The sequence below is a fragment of the Lepisma saccharinum genome, chromosome 5, assembly GCF_977018435.1.
Source record: "Lepisma saccharinum chromosome 5, izLepSacc3.1, whole genome shotgun sequence".
In the NCBI taxonomy this organism is placed as follows: Eukaryota; Metazoa; Arthropoda; class Insecta; order Zygentoma; family Lepismatidae; genus Lepisma; species Lepisma saccharinum.
Genome location: NC_139233.1, coordinates 51768077 through 51793218, shown reverse-complemented (window position 1 = coordinate 51793218; position 25142 = coordinate 51768077). Strand labels below are relative to the sequence as shown.

Sequence of the window (25142 nt, the reverse complement as noted above, 5' to 3'; positions counted from 1 at the left end):
TAGTTGACAAACAATATCAATTATACGTAACATTTCCTGATGCGCTTATTTTCCACATAAACTGTTTTACAAATTCAGATTCACTATAATATAATCTATAGATAATTTTGAAAGAGAAGTTAGATTTCACATTTCCTTCTATAGAACATGCTTGGTTTGATATCCTCCACAGAAGCAGATTGAAGTGTGAAAAACAATGAATATTTCCACAATTGCTGACTTCAGGTTTGTTGGAACAGCTGTATGTATCTACATTCACAGTTGTGTTATGAATGAAGTAACAAATTTAACCTTTGCATCAAGGACAATCTTGAAACAATGGATTTTTTCAAATAAGAAAATATGCAATGTCCACAGGTAAAGTTAATACACAATTAGTATTTTTCAGAACAAATAGTACCAGAGCATTGCTTCAGATAATTGACTCCACTATGCACTGCTTTTAGTACTTTTGTTAGAGACTTAACCCACGATCGGTCGCAGGTGAGCACCGTGCTCACTTTAAATTTTAATGAAGTGGCATTTTAACAGTATTTAAAATATTGGCCCGTGGTGATCTCTAGTTGACTTTTAGAGTTTCACGAGCGACCTGATCACATTTATATGAGATGACGTAAATGTCATTATTAAAGAGACCATTGTTGTGGAAATAGTGTTATCAGTGTGAGCGCAGAGCTCTCACACAACCGATTACGTTATATATCTTTTTATTTACATTTGTGCATTATTTAGTCAATAGGTCTATCCTGTTTCTAGTGAGTTTTCGTACCTATATGTTCTTGTCATGTTAATAGAAAATTCGAAAAGGTGTTGTAGTGATTTTATATTATATCAGATTTCTGGAGATCAGATGGAACTACCTCAGAGGAACATGAGCTTTTTGTTAACGCTGAGACTTGTTGCTTCAACGATGTATACTACGCTGTTTGAAAACAAATAAACATTTTGAAACAAAAATTTAATGAATAAGGATTATAATAAACAGATCATTACAAGTACAAAAAATAAATTTAAAAAAATTAAAATACGGTTAAATATGCCTCAAAAGCAAGGGTAAGCACCATGCTCACCCGTGACGTGACTACAGCGAGCGCAACCAATCTCAGGTTAAAACAAAATTTGTATTTGAATGGGAGGTGATAATTGATAAAAAAGAAAGGACTAATGTATGTTTTTCAGGGGAATGTGAAGGAAAGTGTGATAGCGTAGAAAAAGAAAAATATAAGAAGAAATTATCGGTAGAGTGGTAACATAAGCTGTTCACTGCAGATTTTCATGGCATGTATTGACACTCATTATGCAACTGAAGTTTGCCACACATATCACATGCTACGTGGCAAACTTGCTATCACTATGCACCACTGTCAAGCAGCACCATAAAAATTGTTCACTCAACATTGCTAAACTCACATTCTTACATACTTCTACATTCACACCTTGACAGGCAGAATAGGCATGGTTAAGGTGTCTTGAAACATAGAGGATAGGATCAGAAATACTTCCAGTGAAAGCATGCATGAGAAAAAAGCTAAAAGGGAAAATGAAGATGTCAATGGAAAAATCAGGTGGTGGAGAGTGTGAGAAGAGGGCACAATGGAATGTAGCAGAAAGTGAAGAACAGTGGAAGCATGGAATATCTTTAGTCTGTGTAGCATCTGCTACAACTACGTAAGTAAATATACTGAAATAAAATACTTATGTTTATTCTGAAAGAGCATAGGTACAAAAATATGTTAAAAAACAGGTATGCTTAAGTCTGAATATTCATGTCTTTGTAACAGTACATTCTTCACAAAATTAATCACTTTAAGAACTTGAATTGATATCCTGTTTCCTTCCTAAATATGTAAAAAGCAGAAGAAACAACATCCACACTTAATAACATTTCCTGATAACAAAGCAGAGCAAGGTTGAAGTAAGGTATTGCAAAAAAAAAACAAAAAACAAAAAAAAAACACTACATGTCTTCTTTTGGTGAATAGCAACACATGACTGCTATTTATTGGACAACAATCTAAAACAGACATGGATTTGTCCTCCATACAGGTATCACAATATAATATACATAATAAAAACTACCAATTTCTTTCAAAAAAATTGTGACTTTTTTGAGGTGTCAACTTATGGCACTTGTGAATGACATCAATAAATAAATTTTATATTTTAGAAACTTATCCAACCCTACACTTTCAAGTCTTTTATGGACACTATTCAATGATTAAGGCAGATTTTTCTTCAACTAATAACATTAATAACTATCCTCCTCCAAAGAATTCTGTAATATTTAATTTTGGGTAAAAGTTTAATGTACATAATTCAACTTTTTATTTGATTAGGTGAGTTGATAACTTTTCGGTACAGTTTGTGCAATATTTAATAAAATATAATGCAGTTTTAAAAATTGTGATCTACGTTACTTTAAGTGACATTCTGAATTCGAATAATCTTGTATTAATGGGGGAATAATACCTTGTTTGTAATAGCTATTAACATAACATTGGCACTAATTAAATAAATCATAATAAGAAATGTTAATCTTGATGTAACAATAATAATAAAAAGGATACAAGTTAAAAAGTCTCAGAAGGCCAACCATTGTATATTGCACCTGCAGGAAGGCCTATGTTCGTCACACTGAAATTAGTGAGCAGTATTATTGAGAATTACACAAAAGCAGATACATATTTATTGACAAATTATGTACACTGTCGTACAAGATGATATTTACAAACTATCATCATATTTACCTAATTAAGCCTAAATATAGCTGAAATTTTATGTTATTTATTTTTACCTGTGAGTAAATTTACATATTAAATTCTACACGATTGCTATTTACATGTAAATTTTGGAAACTTAACAGTTCTATACACTGGAATTATTCATGAAACTATTTGTAAATGGTTCCATTAATTTCAGTGGCCACCATTAACTTCGGAACTTGTTGCTTTACTGCTTAACAGGCTATCGGGGTGGATGGTAGCAGTGTCCATCGAAATTAATACAACCATCAATAAATAGTTTTGCAGATAAAGTCAAATCTTGTTTACAGCTTTTTGTTCCCTGAAATATGAATTAATGGTTCAATGTACAGGGGAGTAATTTGGGCACACAGCTAACATTAGTCAGTGAATATAGTAAATTTTCTACCCTATTCCATCATAAAGAAGAAACCTATGTGCATTAACTGTGATATGCTCTTGTTTATCATAAGTATTTTGACCAATCTAGTATGGACCTTTAAAGTGTTCATTCTGAAAATAAAATAAAAAGTTGGACTGATGAAAAGAACAGTTTCACACCTTTCTTTACTTATACAAAAAACTAAAAAAAATAGGATTCGCAAAAAAATGGTGTTCAACAGCAGCCACATGTTTTCAGTGCCATATTAACCTAATTTATTTTTGGACATTTAAAAATCATTGATAACTTTCTTTTTGTATTACCAGCATTTTATTTGCAAAAAATCCCTTAAATATTAGGGATGAATATGTAACATATCACAGTTAAGGCATGTAATCTCTTAATCTTAAATTAGAATTCAGAGTGTAACAACACAGAACTGGAAGCACTATAACGAAGCACAATAAGCCAGACTTATAATTCGAGAAATGGAAAACATGGTGAGAAATTTATTCCTTTTAGACTCGTACCTTAAATAACAGATCAAATCCATTATGTAACATACAATATTTATATATACCTACTCCATACTGGATTACAATAAAAAACATATGAAATGATAACACCATTAAGCCTTGTTTCCATGATATGAAAAACTCACTATGCTGACCAAGGCAGAAATTTATTTTATTTTACTTTATTATGGAAAAGAATGGCTATGAGAAGGAGGATAGACTGGACATAAACAGAATAAGGAAGAAAAGTGGCAGGGAGAAGAGGAAGAGAAAGAAAAAGAGAGGTGGTTTGGAATAAGGAGTATGGGGAAAACCACAGAAAAGATATGCAAAGTGCTTAGGAAAGTGGGCATTAAAACTCATAGGAAGGGAGGGCGAAGCATCTTAAAAATAGCGAATAATGCAAACACGAAAAAGGAAAACAGAGAAGAGGAAGAAGAAGGGATTATCTACGAAGTGAAGTGTAAAGAATGTCAGAGTGTGTACATAAGAGAAACGAAAAAGAGGCTGAAAGACAGGTTAAAACAACATAGGGATGATGTACGACTTAAGTGAGAGAGAAATGCGATATTTAAACACACGAGAGAAAAAGGACATGACATAGAGTGGGATGAGGCTAAGCAGATAGGAAGGGAGAAGGGAGTACTAGTGAGAAAATGGAAGGAGGCCAAGGAAATAAAGAAGAAAGGAGAAGAAGACACAATGAACTGGAATGGGGGACTCAAGATAAACAAAGAATGGAAGAAGGTGTTAGAAAGAGTTCAAATGACAAGAGCGAAAGAGAGAAGAAGGAAGAGGAATGAAGAAAGAAACTAAAAAGAGAGTGAGATAAAGAGTCCAACCACTTTCCAGATGAAAGGAAATGTTTATCTAAATTGCCTGTCAGGTGAAAGTACAGTTGACAAGGGAAGGCCACCTGCTGGAATGTTCCAGAAACAACTTTCTAATAATCTTGTGTCTGGATGGGAGTGATTTTTGTGTATATATATATCTTCCTGTTTTGTATCTTGTTTCATTTGTACTTGGTACAGAGTGTGAAGAAGACCGTGCTAGAAGGTTGAAATGTTACATTTAGTTTGTGTTTTAAAATAAAATAAATTTCTGCCTTGGTCAGCATAGTGAGTCTTTCATATGAAATGAATATCTTAGAAAACTTCAACCAGTTTCTCATAAGTACATACAAATGAGAGCAGTCCATTGGAATATAACATTATAAAAATCACAGCAAACCTTAAACACTTTAAACACATTGCAATAAACCTTCAACACTGAGATCTATGAATCAATTTGCATTGTAAAAATTCAGCACTTTCACTATGATAGTACACAGATTGAACCACCAAATCAAGATGATTGTTGCTGCAATACTGGGGCACTCCTAAAAACAGAAATTATCAAAATTAAAATAATAGTATAAAATAAATACATAAATATTCAACATGTTAGGGATGGATTGATGCAAAATATTATTATGATATTCCAAGAACATGTTTAGTTCACACCTCCTTCAACCACCTTCCTACGTGAGTTCACAGATCGGTTACCCAAATCACACTTCTCAGCCATGCTAACAGGGTAAACAGATGACCAGGCCCTAACTGGTCACTGATGCCTGATTTATGAAATGAAAAGTTTATGGAATTTTTTTTCCAATATAAGTCTTATTTATTGTCCTTTATGCAGATCTGCGAACAAATCTGTAACGGGCAACCCTTCCAAGATTAATCACGGTTTTATAGTATCGCAAGAACCTGGCTCAGAAGCAGTAGATTTATGAGGAACTAGCACAAGCATAAGTCGATTTGCCCATTTAGGGTACAGCTAGTTCTCCCTACGAGGTTAACCTGTGATATCAGCCTAACGGCAACCAGGCAAGAAAGCCAAAAAATACAGAAATCTGGTCCTTTTTTTATACAGAATGGTTGTTTACAAAATATCAAGGAAACTTGGTCGATGTTTACACGTATCCATGGATCTGCATAATTACATCATGTAATTTAGACTTTTACAATATTTACATAAAATTATTAAAGTTGTAAATTACATACATTCTTAAAATATTTTTCCAATGCTGAAAAAGTTCACAAAATAATTACTTTTGATATCTAAAAAGATTGCAGATTAATTCGAGAATGTTCGAATTTCGGGCATGGCACAGATAATGTACGCACAGATGTCGGGCTGCTGGTTTAAAATGGAAGCACGACCAGATTCGACTGGGGCTTACACTTATTAACAATACTGTGTTATTGATATCAAATCTTTCACTTATCGAGATGAATTTCTGTTCTTACATAACATAATAGTTCACAAAGATGTCAGTGTGGTGTACCCCAAACACAGGTGGCACCAAAGTGTGAGCCATTGTCAACCTAAAATCAGTTTGGAGTACTTCCTGGCCCACCCTGTCAAAATGTAATAAGCAAATTTCATAAAAAAATGGAAGTACGTATTATGAATATGATGGGGAGAGTCAAATTCAGGATGGCTGGTTTCGGAGCTCCCTCTATGAACCCCCAGATCATACAGGTCTGAACCTAAAATTTAAAAGTATGGCTGAGCTGATAATAATGAAACACTGTGATGTATTGGTATTGGCTGGAAGGATTACTTGGGATTTACTTACTGATACTGGCTCATACTTTTCTGACATTTTGGTCTTTCACGGGATCTGCAAAAAATGCCATGTAACACTTTCGCAGAGTCCAATTTTCCCAAGATAATATGTAAAATTTTAAGTTTATTTTTACTCTTCACCAGCATTGTGTGAAAAACTGGATTTTGTGATTGCATATTCTTATGTAATTCCAGAATATTTTAAAGCAAAACTCATGCATATAATTGAAGTGGACTACTTGCTCACCAATATTAATCAATATTTTGAACATCTATTAATTACTGCAATTTTCAAGGATTGGTGCTGGTGGGGAATAGTGAGAGAATCAGCATCAGCATGGCTATCTGTTCAAAGTATTGGATCAGGTCTATTTAAAACATTTTCAATCCTACATTTAAATTTGTACATGATTTTTATTCCATTTTATTACTTTTTATTTGATCATATAATAAAAATGTGAATATAAAAGCACATTTTTCTGTTAAAACGTGGTCCACTCTGGAATAATGGGTTAGCTCACAGGATATGTAGTAAATCATGGGATCGTTGTGGAGGCCACAGTGGTCCAGTTGGTAGTGAATATGACTGCCATGCATTCGTTCATTCTCAGAGTGGGTGGTTTTTCCAACCTAGTCCCTGCATAAAGTGGCTTTGCGTTACACCCAATTTCAATAAATGGGTATGTAGTGGACAACCATGGGAAGTAAAGGAAGATGTAGCATGGTGCTGATACGACCACCTCCAAAATAGGCTAAGATTGTGAATGTGTGTAACTGATCACTGATAGAACTCACCTTCTTTGAAATCCAAATTGACTGAGCAGACTCTGTTGTTTGTTGACCTTGCTTCTGCTTAATCCTGACACACGACACACCTTGGATTTCTTGGGAGCTGTCTTTGGAGTTGCCTGTATGACTTGAGACTTTGGAGTAGTTAGGCTTTCTTCCTCACTGACAGAACACTGTGAAAAATGGACATAGCCATCAACAAGGGTGACAAAAGTTACAAGTAACAATAACTACACTAAGCTGCCAACATACAAAGTCTAATTTATACTATCAACAAAAGAGGCTTCAAAATGGACTTTCAGATGGAAATTGCAGCTTCAATAGCAAAGTATACTAATATTCTCATTAAATGTGATGAATAAATGTTACTTGCTGATTCATTATTCAATTCCAGGATTATTTTTCCAATAGCAAAAATTTAAAATAGAGACATTTTGAGCATGACACCTTATCGCCGGCTGAATACTGTTTTGTTGTATGTCCATCTGCACTAACTCTTCAGGAGAGCTGAAGTTTGTTTTATGTGGATTTTGAATACAAGATTTGCGCAATGCACACCACTTGACATCTACATATGTTGCTTCAGAACATGATAAAGTCATCAACTTGCTTCTGACGAAAAGTGGAGAGATACGACAAAACAGTAATGAGCCAGCATTATGTTAGGCAGCTTTCAGACTTAAGCAACAAGCGACATGTATTGCTTGCATGTCACTCAGACTGGGGTGTTTTCTCAACACCATGCATTGTGTAGTTTCAGCTTCTTAGTCGTGAATGCACAATGAAGGTTTTTCTTTTTAAATACTGGAGAGACTCATGTTCCTTATTGGTTCGTTCTGAAATGTGGTTGTCAAAATGGTTGAGTGAAAATCTATAACAAATATATTGTGCATTATCATACTTTAACCCATGAATAAAAAAATAATGGAACTCACATCACTTTTTTGCGTAAGTGTGGAGGAGCTGCCAATGGAAGACTGAGTGCATTCAATTCCACTGTCATCAACATCATTTGCAGATAATAACAAATCATTAATACACACTTTGTTTGGTGAGTCTGAAACTGCATCTACCAGCCCAGTTGGTTCACAAGAATCATCTTTCACACAATTTATTTTTCTCACAGGCTTAAATTCCTTCCCTGCCGTAGGTGAAGAAGAGATGTTCTTTAGACTAGTTAAGTCTTTAGTCCATTTGAAACGAGAGAGCGAAGATGCCACTTGCTCTTTCTTTGATTTCAAAGATGAATTCCTTCCATCACTGTCACCATTGTCCGCTTCATCTGTTTTCAGCAATGATGACTTTCCACTCTTGTTTTCCTGCGATGAATTTTCACTTCCGTTGCACAAACTTCTCTCAAGATTAGCCAGCTTTTCTTCCAAGATGTCTCTATCGGTACATTGTAAAGGTCTCTGGTCGTTATCACTCGAAACTTTCAGAGGAGGGGCATTGGTGGCAAAGGCTTGTCCTGTACTTGAAGGCTTAGTGCCTTGAGGATCACTGCTGGAGAAATACCTGCAAGATAGGTGAGAAACAATAAAATAAATTGCAAGTATAAGTTGCTAAACAGTATGAGCTAGACATCAGTACAAGATAGAACAAATAAACTAGCCTAACATCACTACCAATAGGTATTATGGATGAGGGCGAGTATTATTCTTTTAAGCTTATTCAAAATCGTCAAAACTTGGATTTTATTTTATTTAACAATGAATGAAGAAGGATTTCCCATACCATAAGTGGCATCTAGTGAATGCTATCCAGCTACTGAGTTTCATTTGAATATATTCTTGTTTCATAAAAAATAAGGTTCTTTTAAGAAAATAAACATGTCCAACCAGTGGTGGTGATTAGAGGAGGCATTTTGCATTGCCCCCCCCTTTCTTTTTGCCCCATACTATGCCCTCTTAATGCTAAGCCTTCTCTACCAAGAAAAAGTAGATGTCTTTCCACCCTCCTTTCCCCATTCAGTTATCAAGATCTTAATGCAAGAGTACATTTCTTTACAATGCTGCTTCTACAGGAGATTCTTGGTTTGTTTGAAGACGTTTGAAGACAGAGAAAGTGATACTTTGCACTATAGCACTTTGAGTGAAAGTGAAAATGAAGTGCAATGGATATTCACCGTTCCAGTAAGTAAATTGAGAATGAAGTGGGATATATTTTTATACTAAATTTTCATCCTAAAATTAAGGGTGCATCTCAGGGTCTGAAAAACATGGCAAAAGGGGATAAATAGTTCTGTAGGATGTCTCACAGGTTAATAAAAATATTGGACAGATACAATGAGCAGTAAAGCTAACCAAAAAAATATATACTATGACCAAAAATAAACTATTTTTATAGCACTGGAATAAAATGTTAAGGTTTCAAGCTCCAAATGCCTTTTGGTATGTTATTAATTAATTATGTGATTGCCACTTTACCTGCTTCGAATTACAGTCGAGGGATCCACAACTGTCCTCGACAGCTTTCCAAATTTAGAAAGAGCACTGAATTTCTTCTGCGAAGGTGTATTTGAGGTAGAAGTCTCTTTAGAGGGTTGGGGTATGTCAGTTCCTATGACTTCAAACAAAGACTTTTCACTGTCCACTTTGGCAAAGGGGTTCTTTGTTCTCTTCCGGCTTATGATGGGGGACGTGCACTCATCATTTGGAGACTGTTCTGGACTATTTTCAGTTGGAATTTCTGAACCATTTGTTTCAGCTGCATTTTCGACTTCATCATCATCATCTGATTCTTCAGTTCGAGGCTTCTTCACAGGAGATGAATGGTTATCGTGATACATGGATGTAAGATCTGCCTCTGATTGAGATTCTTCTTCCATAACTGTAAATGAAAAATTAATTCATTCCATGGTTTGTGAATATGGCGGATAAATGCACCAACCATATTTGGATACTGAATTGTAACAAAGTAATTACTACGTAAAGAACGTATACCATTAATTACAATACAATAACTTGTAAAAAGATTGGAGAGCATTACTTATATTACTGGTCGTTCTATTCTGCTTTCAATGTTTTGATCTTTGAGGGAGCTTTGAGACCAAACTTACAAGTGATAAGTGAAGAGAGATACAAGGCTTATACACAAAAGCGACAAGCGTAAGCCACATAGGCTACTCCAGTCTGTAAGACTGCATTCACACAACATGCATAACCAACAGACCAAGGTAACATGCAAGTGACAAGAGACATGTACAACTTGTTGTGTCACTTCAGATGAAGGGTTGCATTTGGTTTCTGAAGGTTCATTTCCACGTAACACATGTTGCTTGTGGCTTGTCACTTCAGTCTGACAGCAGCCTTACTTTGCTTTTCTTCAGCAAACTTCAGTTTTGAAACATCTGGTAAAATTAGTAAACGGTACAAACAGGTTAAATATTAAATAAGAAAATAAATTTTTGACTCCTGTCATTCGATCACATGGTGCATTAGTTTCTATTCTAACAAATATTATATTTACTACCAACTACTGGCAGCGACGATGTCAGCTATATGATGAAGCAGTTATTACCTCTAGAACATGCCTGAATTTTCACTGCACCATTTAATTTCAACTCAGCAAACCAAACGTAGCTATGTCGTATAGTAAATTTCACAAAGTAACTGCAGTGACATATTTTGGTAGGAACTGAAACACTACAAAAGCACTTTTACAAGTGTGTTCATTTCAAGTGGACCCTGTTGCTTCCTTAAATTCTTGATTACCAGGCTGCCAAAACAAATTCCCAGACTCTTCCATGTTTTTCAGATAAGGTAAAATGTAAAAGTGGAGTTCCACTGAATTTCGATAATACAATCTTTGCATGTCAATCACATTAGGTGGAGACCACTGAAGTGGATAGCATGCAAATTACATGAAGAAATAGGAAACACACATGCCTAAGTCAAATTAATAACGATACACATAACAGAGTATGCTCACCATCTAGACATCGCTTTCCAAAGTTGCTAGATGAGAATTTGATGCTCTTAACAACTTGTTTCCCCCTTGTGGTCTCAAATGCAACAGCTTTCAAGTTCTCTTTTGCCAAGGGCCTCTTTGCGACAAAATCCTTCTCCCAGATGCTTTTGTGAGGAGCTCTGTTGGATTTACACATACTTGTACTGTAGCTCTGTAATAAAGTAGAGCATGCAAAATTATTTTAATACTTCTTACATGCATAGTATACATAAAATGATACTACACACTTCCAATATGTATAATACGTATACATTGATTGATTGATTTGGTGTTTTAAGTCCCTTTTATGCACAGTAAGGCTAATCGCGACTGGAGCTACAGTTGAAAGTGGGATCCGAACCACTATGTGCCTCCACCGGGTATCAAACCCTTAACCCCTTGATTACAAGGCGACGACGCTACCACTGCACCTTCAGGGAGGCCCTATAATACGTATACAGTGGAACTTCAACTATGCTTCTTCAGTTGAAGAAAGTGTATCATTTGGGAAAATTGTTTAACATTTTGCATTAGCTGGACCAGAAATATAAAATAAATAAAGCAGGACATTGTAAAATTCAGGTACCACTGTAATACTGATGATACTAATGGTACTACTATTAGAGATTACCACTTCAAAGTTAGTCACTGATACTGGCATATTTTTTTATACAGAGTATATTTATTCTACAGGTTTAACAAAATGCCAACACCTTTGTGGTGCCTGTGTATCCTGGGAATTTTGCAAAACATAGAACTTGTGATTAAATTACAAATATTTTAATTAAGTTTCATTGACTGATTGATTTGGTTTATTTTATCTCCCTTTTATGCCACCTTTCGCTAATCGTGAAGATGAGGTAGTGATGATACAATGGATTGACTTGGTGTTTCAAGTCCACTTTATGCACAGTAAGGCTAATCAGGACTAGACCTACAGTTTAAAGTGGGAACCACTTGTGCCTCCATGAACCCAGGACCCCTTGATTACAAGGTGACGACGTTACCACTGCGATGCCCCGATGATGCAATGGAATTGATGAAGGGACACTAACAAAGAACACCACTGCCCAGTCTGGGATTGGACATTTTATTGCAAAAGAAAATAATGATTTTATATATTGCTTAATAAAAAGGTATACCTTGGGATTTTATCAATTCTTTAGATTGTACTTTTGAGGGCTGTATCGATATCAGAAAGTATTGGTTAGAATTTATTCATTGATATCCCAGCTGGAATTTTCTATTGGTTCCAAATGAAATTTCAATTGGAATGAATCGGATTCTATTGGATGCTTAAGATAGGTATCGGAATGTATTGGTCTCAATCGGAATCTCTATTGAAACCAATTGGAAAATCAAGACAATTTCAAATTGGTGAATTGTATCCAGTTGTAAGTTTGTATATATTGTAGTATTAATATGTTATAAATTCATTTATTGACTCAAAGCATAGGTAGTTTAATTCTTGACACCACATTTAATGTGAATTAGAAGTTCATTGAAAAAACAGCACACTTGAACTGAATTTCTTCTGAATTCTAATGCATACTACTTAAGTCAGATATATCTTAATAAATACCTAAGAAGAACTCTTTCTTAAGAACCAACTCAACCTTAACCTTTTGCATCCCGAGCATCTCGAACAAGATCCTCTAGCATGCTCGTAGATTTTACGTTATACTGTCGCTATTTTTGGCTGAATTTGCGATTTTCTTCTTTTACATTATTGTTAACTCATATTCTGCACCGTAAAGACTCTTGCATGTCTTGTTCTTCCATAGAAAGGGGGGAAAATGGCGGCTTCCTTTGAAACTGAGTCAGTGGCACATAGACATGTCATTTGGGGGGTACAAGTCGTGTTCTATTACTCGTATGATAATAGTGCAATTATTTTCTTGTTCCAGACATGCCAGCGATCATTTCCATGTGTATTTTGAAAATGTCCTGTACTTTGTTGTCCACTGGTGGAGGGGCATTTTTCCTGAGATTTTGGAATTGTTTGAATTGTTGTGTCAGTTGTCAGTTCAAACTCAGTCCATAAGAAAAAATTAGCAGGGGAAAAATACATCCATGCCAATTCAGAACATTCACGTATAACAATGGATAATATTTTTTTTTTCTGAGAGCACAAAGACTATGTTCTAATAATAAGGATATCAAAAATGAAGAAGAAAGGCTTCTTAATATAGCAAAAGAAAATGGCTTTCACACTAACAGAATAAACCAAATCAAAAAAACAAGTCGCAAGAAAACTAAAGGAAAAGAGAAATACAGACAAAGATGAAAAATCTGTTGAAAATAAATTTGTGTGCATTCCATTCCACAAGGGATTCTCACATACAATTGCCAAAATTTTTAGAAGATTTAATTTCAAAATTGTTTTTAGGTCACCAAGAAGTTTGGAATGTACATTTATTGAATTCAAAATGAGAAACTCTCTACCAGATGTGGACACCACAGGAATATATAATATAAGTTGTTCATGCTCAAAGGATTATGTAGGACAAACAGCAAGGAAGATGGCACGAACACGATTTAGACATTATTAAATGTCTGATGAAGGGAGTGTGTGTTCTGAAACATCACAACGAAAAACTGTTTTCTTATGCTTGTAATAACCGTAAACTAAAGGAAAATAATTCTACAATGCAAGCAATGCTTACATACAAGAAAAACTAATAAAATACTTTCCAACAAAAACCAATTCATTACAATTGACCAATCAGTTCCAATTGATCAATTTGTTCAATTGGCCAATCGGTTAAGATTGACCAATTGGTTCCGATAGAATGTCTAAAATCTCATACTGGCTATCGGAACCAATTGGAAAAATTTTCAGCTGGGATCAGGTGATACTTTTCTGTAGTCTAAAAAAATGAGAGGCGATACTTTCGTGGAGTCTAAATATTCCAGATATTTCACAAAATGTGCATTTTTCATTATTTTTGTGGGGAGAAATGGATTTGTGATTAAATAATTACCTCATGTGACATTTTGGCTATTTTAAGAAGAAAGAAAAAACTGGTAGATTTCTGTGATATAATTCCAATGGAGAACATTTATATTATGAGTTATAAATATTTTGAACTACTTAGAACTCATACTATGGGAATGAGAGACGCGGTAATAAATAATTCAGGTACTCAGTTTTCACGTCTTCGCAGAAAACATGAGTACCTGAAGTACTTAGAATTTTAACAATTTTCAGGTACTGGCAGGAATCAGTAAGAGTAACAGAACTGGCATCAGTATTGTTTCAAAGTAGTATTGACTCAGCCTAGTTTTTAGGTCATACTTTTGTAAATCTTACAGCATAGATGCATGCATAATTCTAAGCTTTTACTGGCAATAAAAATTAGTGTGTCTATAAAGGCAGTTAGTGTGATACACTAACTCAAAAAGTTCTTATTGTGTTCAATACACTTCAACATGTGTACTTTAGGTGGCACATACAACATACGTCATTAGTATTTCAACCCTGCTCATACTTGACAACACTGGAAATAGCACTAAAGTGAGAATCATAGAACTTAAGACCTTCTGTAAACTAAAGCACGTGTACCCTAACAGTGTTGCAAACTTATGGAAAAAAAATAATCCACATAGCCTACAAGGTGTAAAAACAATACATTTGTCAACAGATTTGGAATAAGCAGTGTATCAATGATGACCTGTTGAAAGTTATTGATGTATGTAAAAAAAATAAATTAAAAAATGTACATCTTGCCTGGTGGCCGACTTTCAGACTCATCACCGAAGTTCCCTGGCTCGAATCCCGGCATGGGTGTTATTTGTGAGTGTCCCTTCATCAATTTCATCTGACGATCACTCATTCTCATCGTCGGGATTAGCCAAAAGTGGAAGAAAAGCAACGCTAAATTAAAAAATCAAATACAAAATTTACATCTTATCCCCCAGGAGTAGACGGTTCCGTACCAAAGGATTAATTTTCTCTCATATTTTACTAAAAAAAAAACTTGCTAGAAGAATGTGACACATTGAGATAAATTACGATTTGAAACCTGGGTTTCTAAATTAAATTTATTTGATGTTTGAAAGTGTTATGATTTATTATTATAGATAATGAAAGTAAGCTAATACATATGATTTGATTGACTAAATGAAACTAAAATGGCAACTTAGAGAAGCATAAACGTGGGGAAAGAAGACTGTAGAATAGAGAAATATTTTGAGGCAGTCACATTTTATTGTAAGCTACATATAAAATAAAATGCATATTTGGGGGTGAATTTTTAAATATTGTCACATTTTTCTTCTCTCTTATTGAGAGGTGTTCATTTTAAATCAACCTCCCTCACCCTACGGCCTGGCCCTCCTTCACCCGCAAAAGTATTCCGGAGTGTGAGGATGTCACCATCCAGATGGTGAACACCTCTGGATTATAGATCGACTCCTGCATCACACCCCCTCCCCCATCCCCGGAGGATCGTCACTGACAATGTGAAATCACACTATCATATTCCAACATTCGACATACCACTTCCGTTTCTGTACTTGACTTAGTGAGGTTGGCAACAGCCTAATAACGGATTTCTTCCGCATCATGTAGTCCGTTCTATGAAAGTACGCTAATGGAAGAAAAACATGTAAATTACATTGGATTATACATTTTAAAATATATATTCATTAAAGGTTTCTGTTTATAATAATAATACGTGATTATTGTATAAATTACAATCCATCATGTGAACAGCAAGAAAATAGCGCCAGTTTCGAACCTGGCGACTTCCATGCGTGCAGGAAGGTCTCCCGTGTTTTAAGAGTAGTCTTTCGGAAATACAGCCGTTTGAAAAGTGGCAAGAAGCAGGTTGTTCTTAACGTTTATGTGACATTGTGTCGGTGCTATCCTGAGCAAGCAGTGAAGTTGGTGTCCAAGTGTAATTGTGTGTCTGCATCTTTGTGTTTTCGGTGTGGTGAAAGAAAGGAAAACGACCAGTCAAGTTGTGAGTCCTGCGAAAAAAACACGTTGTTGCTCGTTTAATCAAGTACACCGATTTTGAGATAAGCGGAATACAATGAGAGGTGCTTTCGTATTCTTTCAATCAAAGAATCGTCCTGTCCACTGTGGGGAAGATGTTGATAGTGATGATTGATGACGATCTCCCAAATTTTAGCAGTCGACGTTAAATTGCCTCTTGTGCCACGTTGAGTTCCTTTTTGGGAAGCAAATTTGACAGACCGTACTCTGACAGGATGATGTCTAGCGCCGAAAATGCCTCAAGTTCAAAAAGGAACTGCTGAATCAAGGTAGGAAGATACATTACTTGCATGAGACGTGCGTAAATAATGTGCTTATTATAGTCTTCTTGTTTTCTAGTGCACGAGAAACCGAGAGAAAGATAAACAATCTCTTTTTATTCCCCGGCTTATCTTTGTTTAGGTTCTGCTAAAAACTGACAGTATATTTGTTGCACAAAATAGAAAACAATACTCTACATGTCAACAATGTTGGACAATAATTTGGTGAAAGAGGAAGCAATAAAACCAAAAGGCTTGAATTTACTGAAACGAATCTCTCACTCTCTTGTATAACTTTGGCGCTGTCATACTGAGAGAGGAGGGGGGAAGGGGGATCTTTTAAACCAGTGTCAGATAAATGGGACTTTTGGCATATTTAATCACTTGTAGAAAATATATTATACTTCAATGTGTAGATTATCAGTTAAAATAAGAATACGTTTTTCCATGTTACGTAAAATTAAAGGTTGCGAGTGAGCAGCATATGATGGCCGCACCATTCACGAACAGCTGGTGCGGAGTGATACGTTACTCAAAGTGAGACGGTTGTTTACAGAGGGTCGGAAGGTTCGTGATTCTTACTTTTGTTTTTTTATCTGAACAAAAAAAGAGAAAATAATTGGATTGTAATGTTAAGGACCTAGGAGGCCATTTCTACCAATCCAAGTACTAGGAAAGTCTGATTCATTTTCAAGTTATGAAACTTCTGTCACCTGGAATAGGCAAGACAGCTTATGAATGACTATCAATATGAGTCGGTGCATCACTTGAAGGGTCATGTTAGTAAATTCTGAAGTCGTAAACTACCGTTATAGACACCCTATATTACATGAACATAAGTTACACAGCCTATTGTTCTTTCTATTTTAGGGGGTACGGGGACCAAAGTTTCAGATTACTTTTGGTTAACCTATTTAACACATAATTATTAATTAAAGGTAAAATGCACAGTACAGGCTAATAAATTACCTGGAACACATCAGGGTTAAAGTTATCCATCTTTTCTAAAGTCAAAGGGTTCAGATTCCCCAGAGCCAGATTAAGCGCTTTGGTTGGAGAAATTGGCTCTCCAGCATTCTTCGAAGGGATGGTTCCATCAGGAGGTGTATTTAGAGGCACAATGGTCCTGTTGACTGGATCATAAACCAACTGGTACAGAAAAGTATGATCGGCTTCCAGAAAGCCATCAATATAGTCTTGCGTTACTTGCAAATTGGTCATGTTGAGTTGCATGGGAAGTTTTTTCAAAACCTAAAATAAGAAACACACATAATGGTAAATTCATTGTAAGCAAGATGGTTTGATTTAAATCCGATTTTTTTTAAAATTACTGATTCAAATCACTTTCAAGAAATAACTTACAGAATAATTTACAAAAGGTATTTGTAGATCACTTTTGGTGGAAGTACATTAATCTCGTAATCATTGAATGGTGTTTATTAGGCTCTAAGAATGGAAAGAAAATATATTTACTGATGGGGTGAAGCTCATACGAAAGGAAATGTAATATGTAAACTGTAAACACACTTAAATTTCTCTTGATTTAAAATTCAATCATTTTTATAGGCAAAAATAGCAAACATTTTTGTGTAGAATAATATACAAAATACTAATCATGTTAAACCATAAGTAGCGTCAGTATCATTAAGCTGTAAATAAACATGGCAGCTGATATTTTGCAAAATATCATTTAAAAAATCACCAAAATTCAGTTACAAAGACTACGAAAAATATTTTAAGTTACAATTATATCGTATATCCAGAATTTTTATTTTCACTGGAAGAAAAGTTACTGAAATTATTATAGTTTCATTATCATATTCAAAAAAACATTTCCATAGTAGGTTCGTATATACAGTACCAGAAATGATATTGACATATCATTTTTTATTTGCTTTAATCAAACTTCAAATATTTTAGAGCTGTTTACCAGAAAAAGCCTTTCTATAAAAAATGTACATTTATATGTATGGTGTCAAAAAACATACAAGCAATTTTAAGTGTTAAAAAAATCATAAAAATATTTTTTTAAATAAAAGTCATGATTTTTATCCACGCTGATTGTAAGTAGGTGTATGAAAATGTAGTTTTTGAAAGACTTGACCCTGTAAGCATGCTAATGACGCTCTGGCGCCTGACATTATAATCATCTGTGATTATTTGTCCTGCATATCATTCATTTCATCTTATCACCATTAATATAGTTTCAAACTTATCTGAACATGGAGAAGCCTTGACCACTGTTGAAAAATCACCATAGGTGGTATTCTGTATTGAGCATGTGACCAACCTTTGGATTGTGTACAACCCAATCAAAGTCCACATAGGTAATAACAGCCCCCCTTCATTTTAGAACTTTGGGGTGGGGAAACAAATGGTTAGTTCGAGTCACCATTTGAAGTAAGTGGCCCTAGGTTGTTGTAGTGTGTCTTGAAATTAGATTCCTCTATGACAACAGCCACTTGGGTGGCCAAGCATGCTGAGTTGTTGCCTAAGGTTCTGGTTCAAATGCTGACCTCGGCATGGGTGCGAGTGTTCTCTCATAATTTCATCTATTCATCATTCATCTTTATCATCACGATTAGCAAAAATGACAGAAGAGTAATGTAAAATAATAAAAAATGCAATTCTTGATTATTAGCAATAATGAGTAACGTGATAAAACAGATGAGAAATGAAAAGCAAAAAAAATAACCTTACAAGCCATACAAATAAGTACTCTTTAGAACTGTATTGGTGATGAAATTCACATGGTACTTACGAGTTACGACACCAATTTCTCTGGCAGTTCAAGCATGTGCAAAACACGGAAAGTAGCAAATGGCTTGGATTTTCAGCTTTACATCTGAGAAAAAGTAACACACATGTGCACACACACACAAACACATGCCATTTCAGCAAATAAAAAGGAAATACTAACACTTGAAATATCCTGACTACTAGTCCTGGTAACAAACCGGCAGGCTTTTCCTAGTCCAATTCCTGGAAGCGAAGGGAGATAGTCACAACCAGATAATATGCACATGTGCCGAAATTTGTCAAAAGTAAAATTCTCAGGTCGAACACCCATGGCAAGGTGCAATCGTTCCTTTTCTACTAGCAATCCACTCCCTCCAATATCCATTTTAAAGAGAATCTGTAAAAGAAATGCATAAACTTTACAAACTGATAAATAGATATTCACAAGAACATTTATTTCAACTGGTATTAAGAGTGGTATTTGTTTAGTCCTACTATTAACCCCTAAAAGTATACACTTCTTTTGTTAATTTTTTCCCTTATTGAACTTTGTTTAGGAATAAGTAATTATTTCTTATGCTTTTTAGGAATTTTTCTCTCTCAGTTCTATAATTACAGCCTGCTACCATATCTTAATGCTATGTGTCACACATAGAAAAGAAATGTTGTTTCTAAAACTTTGAACATCAATGAAATTCGCAATTACAACTCATTAAAAATATGCTTTTTACATTATGTAGATGTAATATACACCCGGCAAATTATTCTTATATTTTCACAATTAAACATGTGCAAATGTACAACTTTTTAACAATTACTTTTTATATACAAGGAGTTATTACTTCACAGTTTACTTAATGTGGTATGAAACAAGGAATGTGAAGTCAAAACACCACATCTGATTCATCCAATATGAACATCACTGGTTGGCCAAGCACAAGTGCCAGACTTACGACAGTCTCAGGTTCAAGTCCTGGCATTGGCATGGGTGTTCCTTTGTTGAGTTTGGCTTTTAAGTCCATTTTATGCACAGATAAGCTAATCAGGAGTGGAACTACAGTTTATAGTGCGATTCCAGCCACTAAGTGCCTCCACTCTTTATTGAACCTAGGTCCCCTTGATTACAAGGTGACGATGTTACCACTATGTCAAGTGACTTCAAATTACATCAAACCGAGGGGTCTCTTGGCCTTGACATGTTATACAAGTACCACAAAATTAGCAAAATTGCATTCAAAATCAACAGAAATATGCTCCTGAAATCTTTCTTGATAACCCAATTTGGCTTTTAAGAGTAATTCACTATGGTTTTCTATGAAAATGGATGTGTGCATACCTTGTATGCTACAAAACAAGGTCTGGTTAGGGTGACGACCTCCAGCATCCAAGCACTTTTGAGTGAGCATCTGCAAATTGGCGAAGACATGTGACATCAGTAACGGCAGCAACTTCCCACCATATTACATCTTTGAGGTGTCAATTGTTTGTGACTTATTGCTGAGTGCATGTTTGTGCACGTGCAGTCACTTTGCACCGAGTCAAGCACCTGCTTGGTGATCACGGGTACAGTCCATTTGGTTGAGAGCTGTGATGTTTCTGCTTTGATAGACACAGGGGACCATAAAAAACTAAATAGGATAAAGAGAAATCTAATGAACAGATGGTGAAATATACTGCATTGCAAATCATACCTTATTACAACCAAACAGCACCAAGTCCGAGTCTTCAGTTATCACCAACTGAACAATATTTTTCTTATTCAGAAATGCGAGCTGTGCATCTGCTTCGAAAGGAGCAACAATGCAGTCAACATTTCTTCGTCGACATTCCTGAATGAGCTTCAGGGCCATGTCCGGAGTTACATCGGTGCACCGTCGAAAGTAGTCCCTGGCTTCCTGGATCTTCCCTGCTCTCAGCATTTCAGCTGCTTTGCGACGATTCTGTTCACGGCTCCTTTAATAGTCATGGAAAATAATAATAATGAATATTTTTTTTTTTTGGGGGGGGACTGATTCTAAATTTACAGCATTTATTATGTCCACTAAATAGATTCCTTATCCATCTCAAACCATTCACCCCAACTCATGCTCCTTCTAAATCATACACCATATTTTGATAATTTTATTGTCAAATTATAGTGCAAGTAATATCATAATGCTTGTGTACGTTTCATGCACAAAGCTCAAAACTGAAGTCTCTACAAAGGTTTCAAAATGTCAAAAATTATAAAAATATGAAAAAAAAACTGACATTGTGGCAGATTATGAAAGTGCACAACTTGCATAACCAGACATAAATAACATTTATCCTGAATAGGCAAGCAACCCATTATGGTGAACAATGCAAAATCATTTAAAAAGTGTTCGGATTTAATTATGTCAAGAAGATTTCAATAAAATGTACTCAGTTCTCACTTGCAATGCAAAAATTTATTCTAACACTTGATCGTCACAGGTGAAACTATGATGTGCCACTACGGTTATCCCACATAAGGAAGTGACTGATAACCAAAGTGCTACCACATTTCAAAATTATAAGTTTTGTTCAACTATGTTGCATCAATCAATGCAAACATTTTATCTAAAAATTTCTGATACTTTTTATTTTTTGGTTCTTGGATATACCGTGCGTCCATTTCGATCTGCAGCCGAGAGATCGGGAGAAGCGTGGCGGGCGGCGCTGGCGGAGATGCCGACATTTGCGGTCTGTAATGCTCGCTTATTTTTACGGACATATCCAGACATTTATATAAATATTGCAAAACGAGCACTAACCTGGGTTATAATTCATCATCTGTAATTCATCCAAGTTCTGCAATTATATACACAAAAAAATACGCTTTAGAAGTGACGATAAGAGTCACAGATAATAAAACATTTTAATCATAGTTTTGACCAGCAACGTCCTGCTTAAGTTTATATCCTTGAAAGAGTTTTGTGTCGATGGGGATCGTTTGGAGGTTTCGAATGTGCAACACTGTATCAAGATTACGCTGCCGACGAAACCATTAAAAGTCAATGGTTTTCGTGAGCTTCCTCGATGAACTCGATGAAATTGGGGCAGCGTTAGAAAGTTATCCAAACAAACCTCTACGCCGTGTTTCACAGGAGATGGGAGTGTCAAAATCATCAGCACATACAGCCACTAAGCTACTAAAATTAAAACCATACTCTTATAACACAGGTTAGTGCTCGTTTTGCAATATTTATATAAATGTCTGCATATGTCCATAAAAATAAGCGGGCATTTCAGGCCGCAAATGTCGGCATCTCCGCCAGCGCCGCCCGCCACGCTTCTCCCGATCTCTCGGCTGCAGATCGAAATGGACGCACGGTACTACTAAATGTTAATCATGTACATTTATTTTGTCGCCTTCAAAATAGGCCCCATCAGATGCAACACACATATGTCAAAGCTGAACCCAGTCTTCAAAACACTTTTCAAATGCAGAAGACGGTATCACCCTGAGTTCCTTCTGTGAATTTCCTTTATGGATTCAAAATGCCTTCCCCTAAGTGGTAACTTGAGTTGCGAAAAGAGGAAAAAATCACATGGAGACATATCTGGAGAATATGGGGCTTGGGCGAGGACATCGGCTGAGTTATTGGAAAAAAACTTGCGAACAAGAGTCAACGTGTGTGACGACGCATTATCGTGGTGCAAAATCCAAGAATTGTTTTTCCATAACTATGGTCTTTTCCATTCAACATTCTCACGCAGACGCCTCATAACGGTCACATAAAACTCTTTATTCACAGTTTGTACCGCTGGAAAGAATTCTCAGTGCATAACACCACGATAATGAAAGAAAATAAGGAGCATGACCTTAATTTTTGAGCGACTTTGGTGTGGTTTTTTGGATTTTGGTTCATTTTCGAAGCGCCATTCCGAAGATTGTTGACCTGTTTGCATGTCATACTCATACACCCATGTCTCATCACCAGTTATGATGCGCTTCATGAAGGTTGTCACTACAGGCTTGCGAAATCATGTCTTCAGCAACATCCCTGTGATGTGCTTTTGCAGGAAATTCAGATCCTTCGGAACAAGTCGTGCTGCGACGTGTTTCATGCCTAACACATCAGTCAAAATGTTGTGAACAGACATGTGTGATATGCCAAGCTCATGAGCCACCTCTCTCCCTCTCTCACACTCTGGTTTTCAAGCACCATTGTTCTGATTTTACCGACGTTTTCGTCAGTCGTCGATGTGGAAGGTTGACCAGAACGGGGCAAATCAGCAACAAATTCTCTGCCTTCTTTGAAAGCCTTGTACCATGCATACACTTGTGTTTTTGACAGACACGAATCACCAACGGCCTTTTTTAGCATTTTCAACGATTCAGCACACGACAGTCTGTTGGCAACACAAAATTTCAAACAAATTCTTTGCTCGATATTTGTCTTCAATCTGCAAATTGCAGGACACTCGTCAACACAACTAACTTAAACAGCTGCTGTGCACAAACTGATGGATAGATTACTATTCCCCTCTGCGTGGTCATTCAGTACAATGCTCCCATCCTATGGACAAAATGAATTCTCGTTATTTCCAATGTGAGACTTTTACCAGCCAAATTCTGGGTACTTTTTATACTGAAGGTATGTTCTTTCATTTCTGTTAAAAGTACATGATTTGAGGAAAATATCCTGAAAAACCCACTGGCTTGTACTACATTAATTATTTTTAGTATTACAAGCTCTGATAACCTTTTCTTCACAAGTTTTCAAAACATTTTTCACAATCGTAGAACCTCTCAAGTATTTAAAGCAATAATTTACATTTTCTGAAAAAAACCATGTGGGGAAAACTGGGCTGGGCCTAACCTGGGGATCAAACCAAAGATTACTTACAAAGCTGCAGTGTTACCACTACACCAAAGGGGAGGCGCCGTTAATGAATGGTTAGAATTAACATGTAGTTTACCTCAGTAAAAAAATTATTACATTTGATATGGCATAACCTACTGAGCAAAGAGTATTGGACATAGATTTATCAATTATTTATACAAACATACATAGGTAATTTAATATGCATACTTACTCTCGTCGTTTCTTTTCTGTATTGGCCTTGGCAGCGAGATGCCTTCCATCAAATACAAGAATTGGTTTGATGTCATGAGACAAAAGCATGTTAACAAATTTCATACAATAGTAAACATACCTGAAACAAGCAAAGAAAGGAATTCAGAAAAGATCAGAAACTCTCATTTTGAATTGTTTAAAATATTTTAAATACAACAGAAAAACAGAACATGTGGAAATGACAACTGTTCCATTAAATATAACTAATAAACACCATACATTTCTTTGTGCACATCCAGGTAGACATATATAGGGGTACACAAAACTAAAAATACTTGAAGGCATCAGTCCAGCTGCTTTTTCTCAGGAGCCAGTTTTTTTATTTATATATATTTCCTTTTTCGGAGTGACAATATTCAGCGGGTGGTGAAGCTAGCTTCTGAGCTATTTTCAGCAGATTTTAAACTGCATGTGCATGATCTACAACCTGGCCTGGCCTGTTACACGGATGAGTGTATTCTTTAGTTGTTGTGTATGAAGCGTTATGTTTGTGTGTTAGGGCCTCCCCGATGGTGCAGTGGTAACGTCGTTGCCTTGTAATCAAGGGGTCTTGGGTTCGATACCCAGTGGAGGCACATAGTGGTTCGGATCTCACTTTAAACTGTAGGTCAAGTCCCTGTTAGCCTTACTGTGCAAAAAGCAGACTTAAAACACCAAATCAATGTCGGTGTGCATTTATTTTCATGCAGGACACAAGTACTTGTTTTCCATGAATTGGAAAAATACAGCAAGGTGTTTTGATATGGACTAATGCTACTACAGAGCATTCCCTGACATTCGCTACGAGACTCGGCGGCGAGCGGCCCGGGGTCAGTGCTTGTCTTTCCCGGCAAACGGGGTCCACAACAGTCAGTTATTAATATTACAGTTTTCATATTGTGTACTAACCTTGACTACAGAAGGTGTTGAAAATAATGTCCCTCTGCTGCAACACATTTCTGGTATCCCCGAAGAAAATTGGCATTTACATGTGCAAGTTCGTCTACTGTAATTCTCCCGCTTTCTCGTACAATACTTTCTTTTAACTCACGGATGTGTGCGGATTGTCTTTGTATACTTTATTTTT

The 25142-nt window shown here is 35.9% G+C and overlaps 1 protein-coding gene across 1 annotated transcript in view; it reads right to left on the bottom strand.

The window, feature by feature from the left end:
* Window positions 1-1946: 1946 nt before the first annotated feature.
* The window catches only part of LOC145988030 (uncharacterized), a 25984-nt gene continuing 2788 nt past the window's right edge, over window positions 1947-25142 (bottom strand). The window contains exons 2-10 of the mRNA XM_083122868.1: window positions 24036-24155; window positions 20684-20945; window positions 19174-19389; window positions 17223-17504; window positions 10974-11163; window positions 9470-9872; window positions 7979-8558; window positions 7050-7216; window positions 1947-5016 (exon numbers count right to left, since the gene is read on the bottom strand). Coding sequence (XP_082978994.1) covers window positions 4983-5016; window positions 7050-7216; window positions 7979-8558; window positions 9470-9872; window positions 10974-11163; window positions 17223-17504; window positions 19174-19389; window positions 20684-20945; window positions 24036-24155 — 2254 coding nt within the window. The 3' untranslated portion in view covers window positions 1947-4982. The remainder of the gene's footprint in view (window positions 5017-7049; window positions 7217-7978; window positions 8559-9469; window positions 9873-10973; window positions 11164-17222; window positions 17505-19173; window positions 19390-20683; window positions 20946-24035; window positions 24156-25142) is intronic.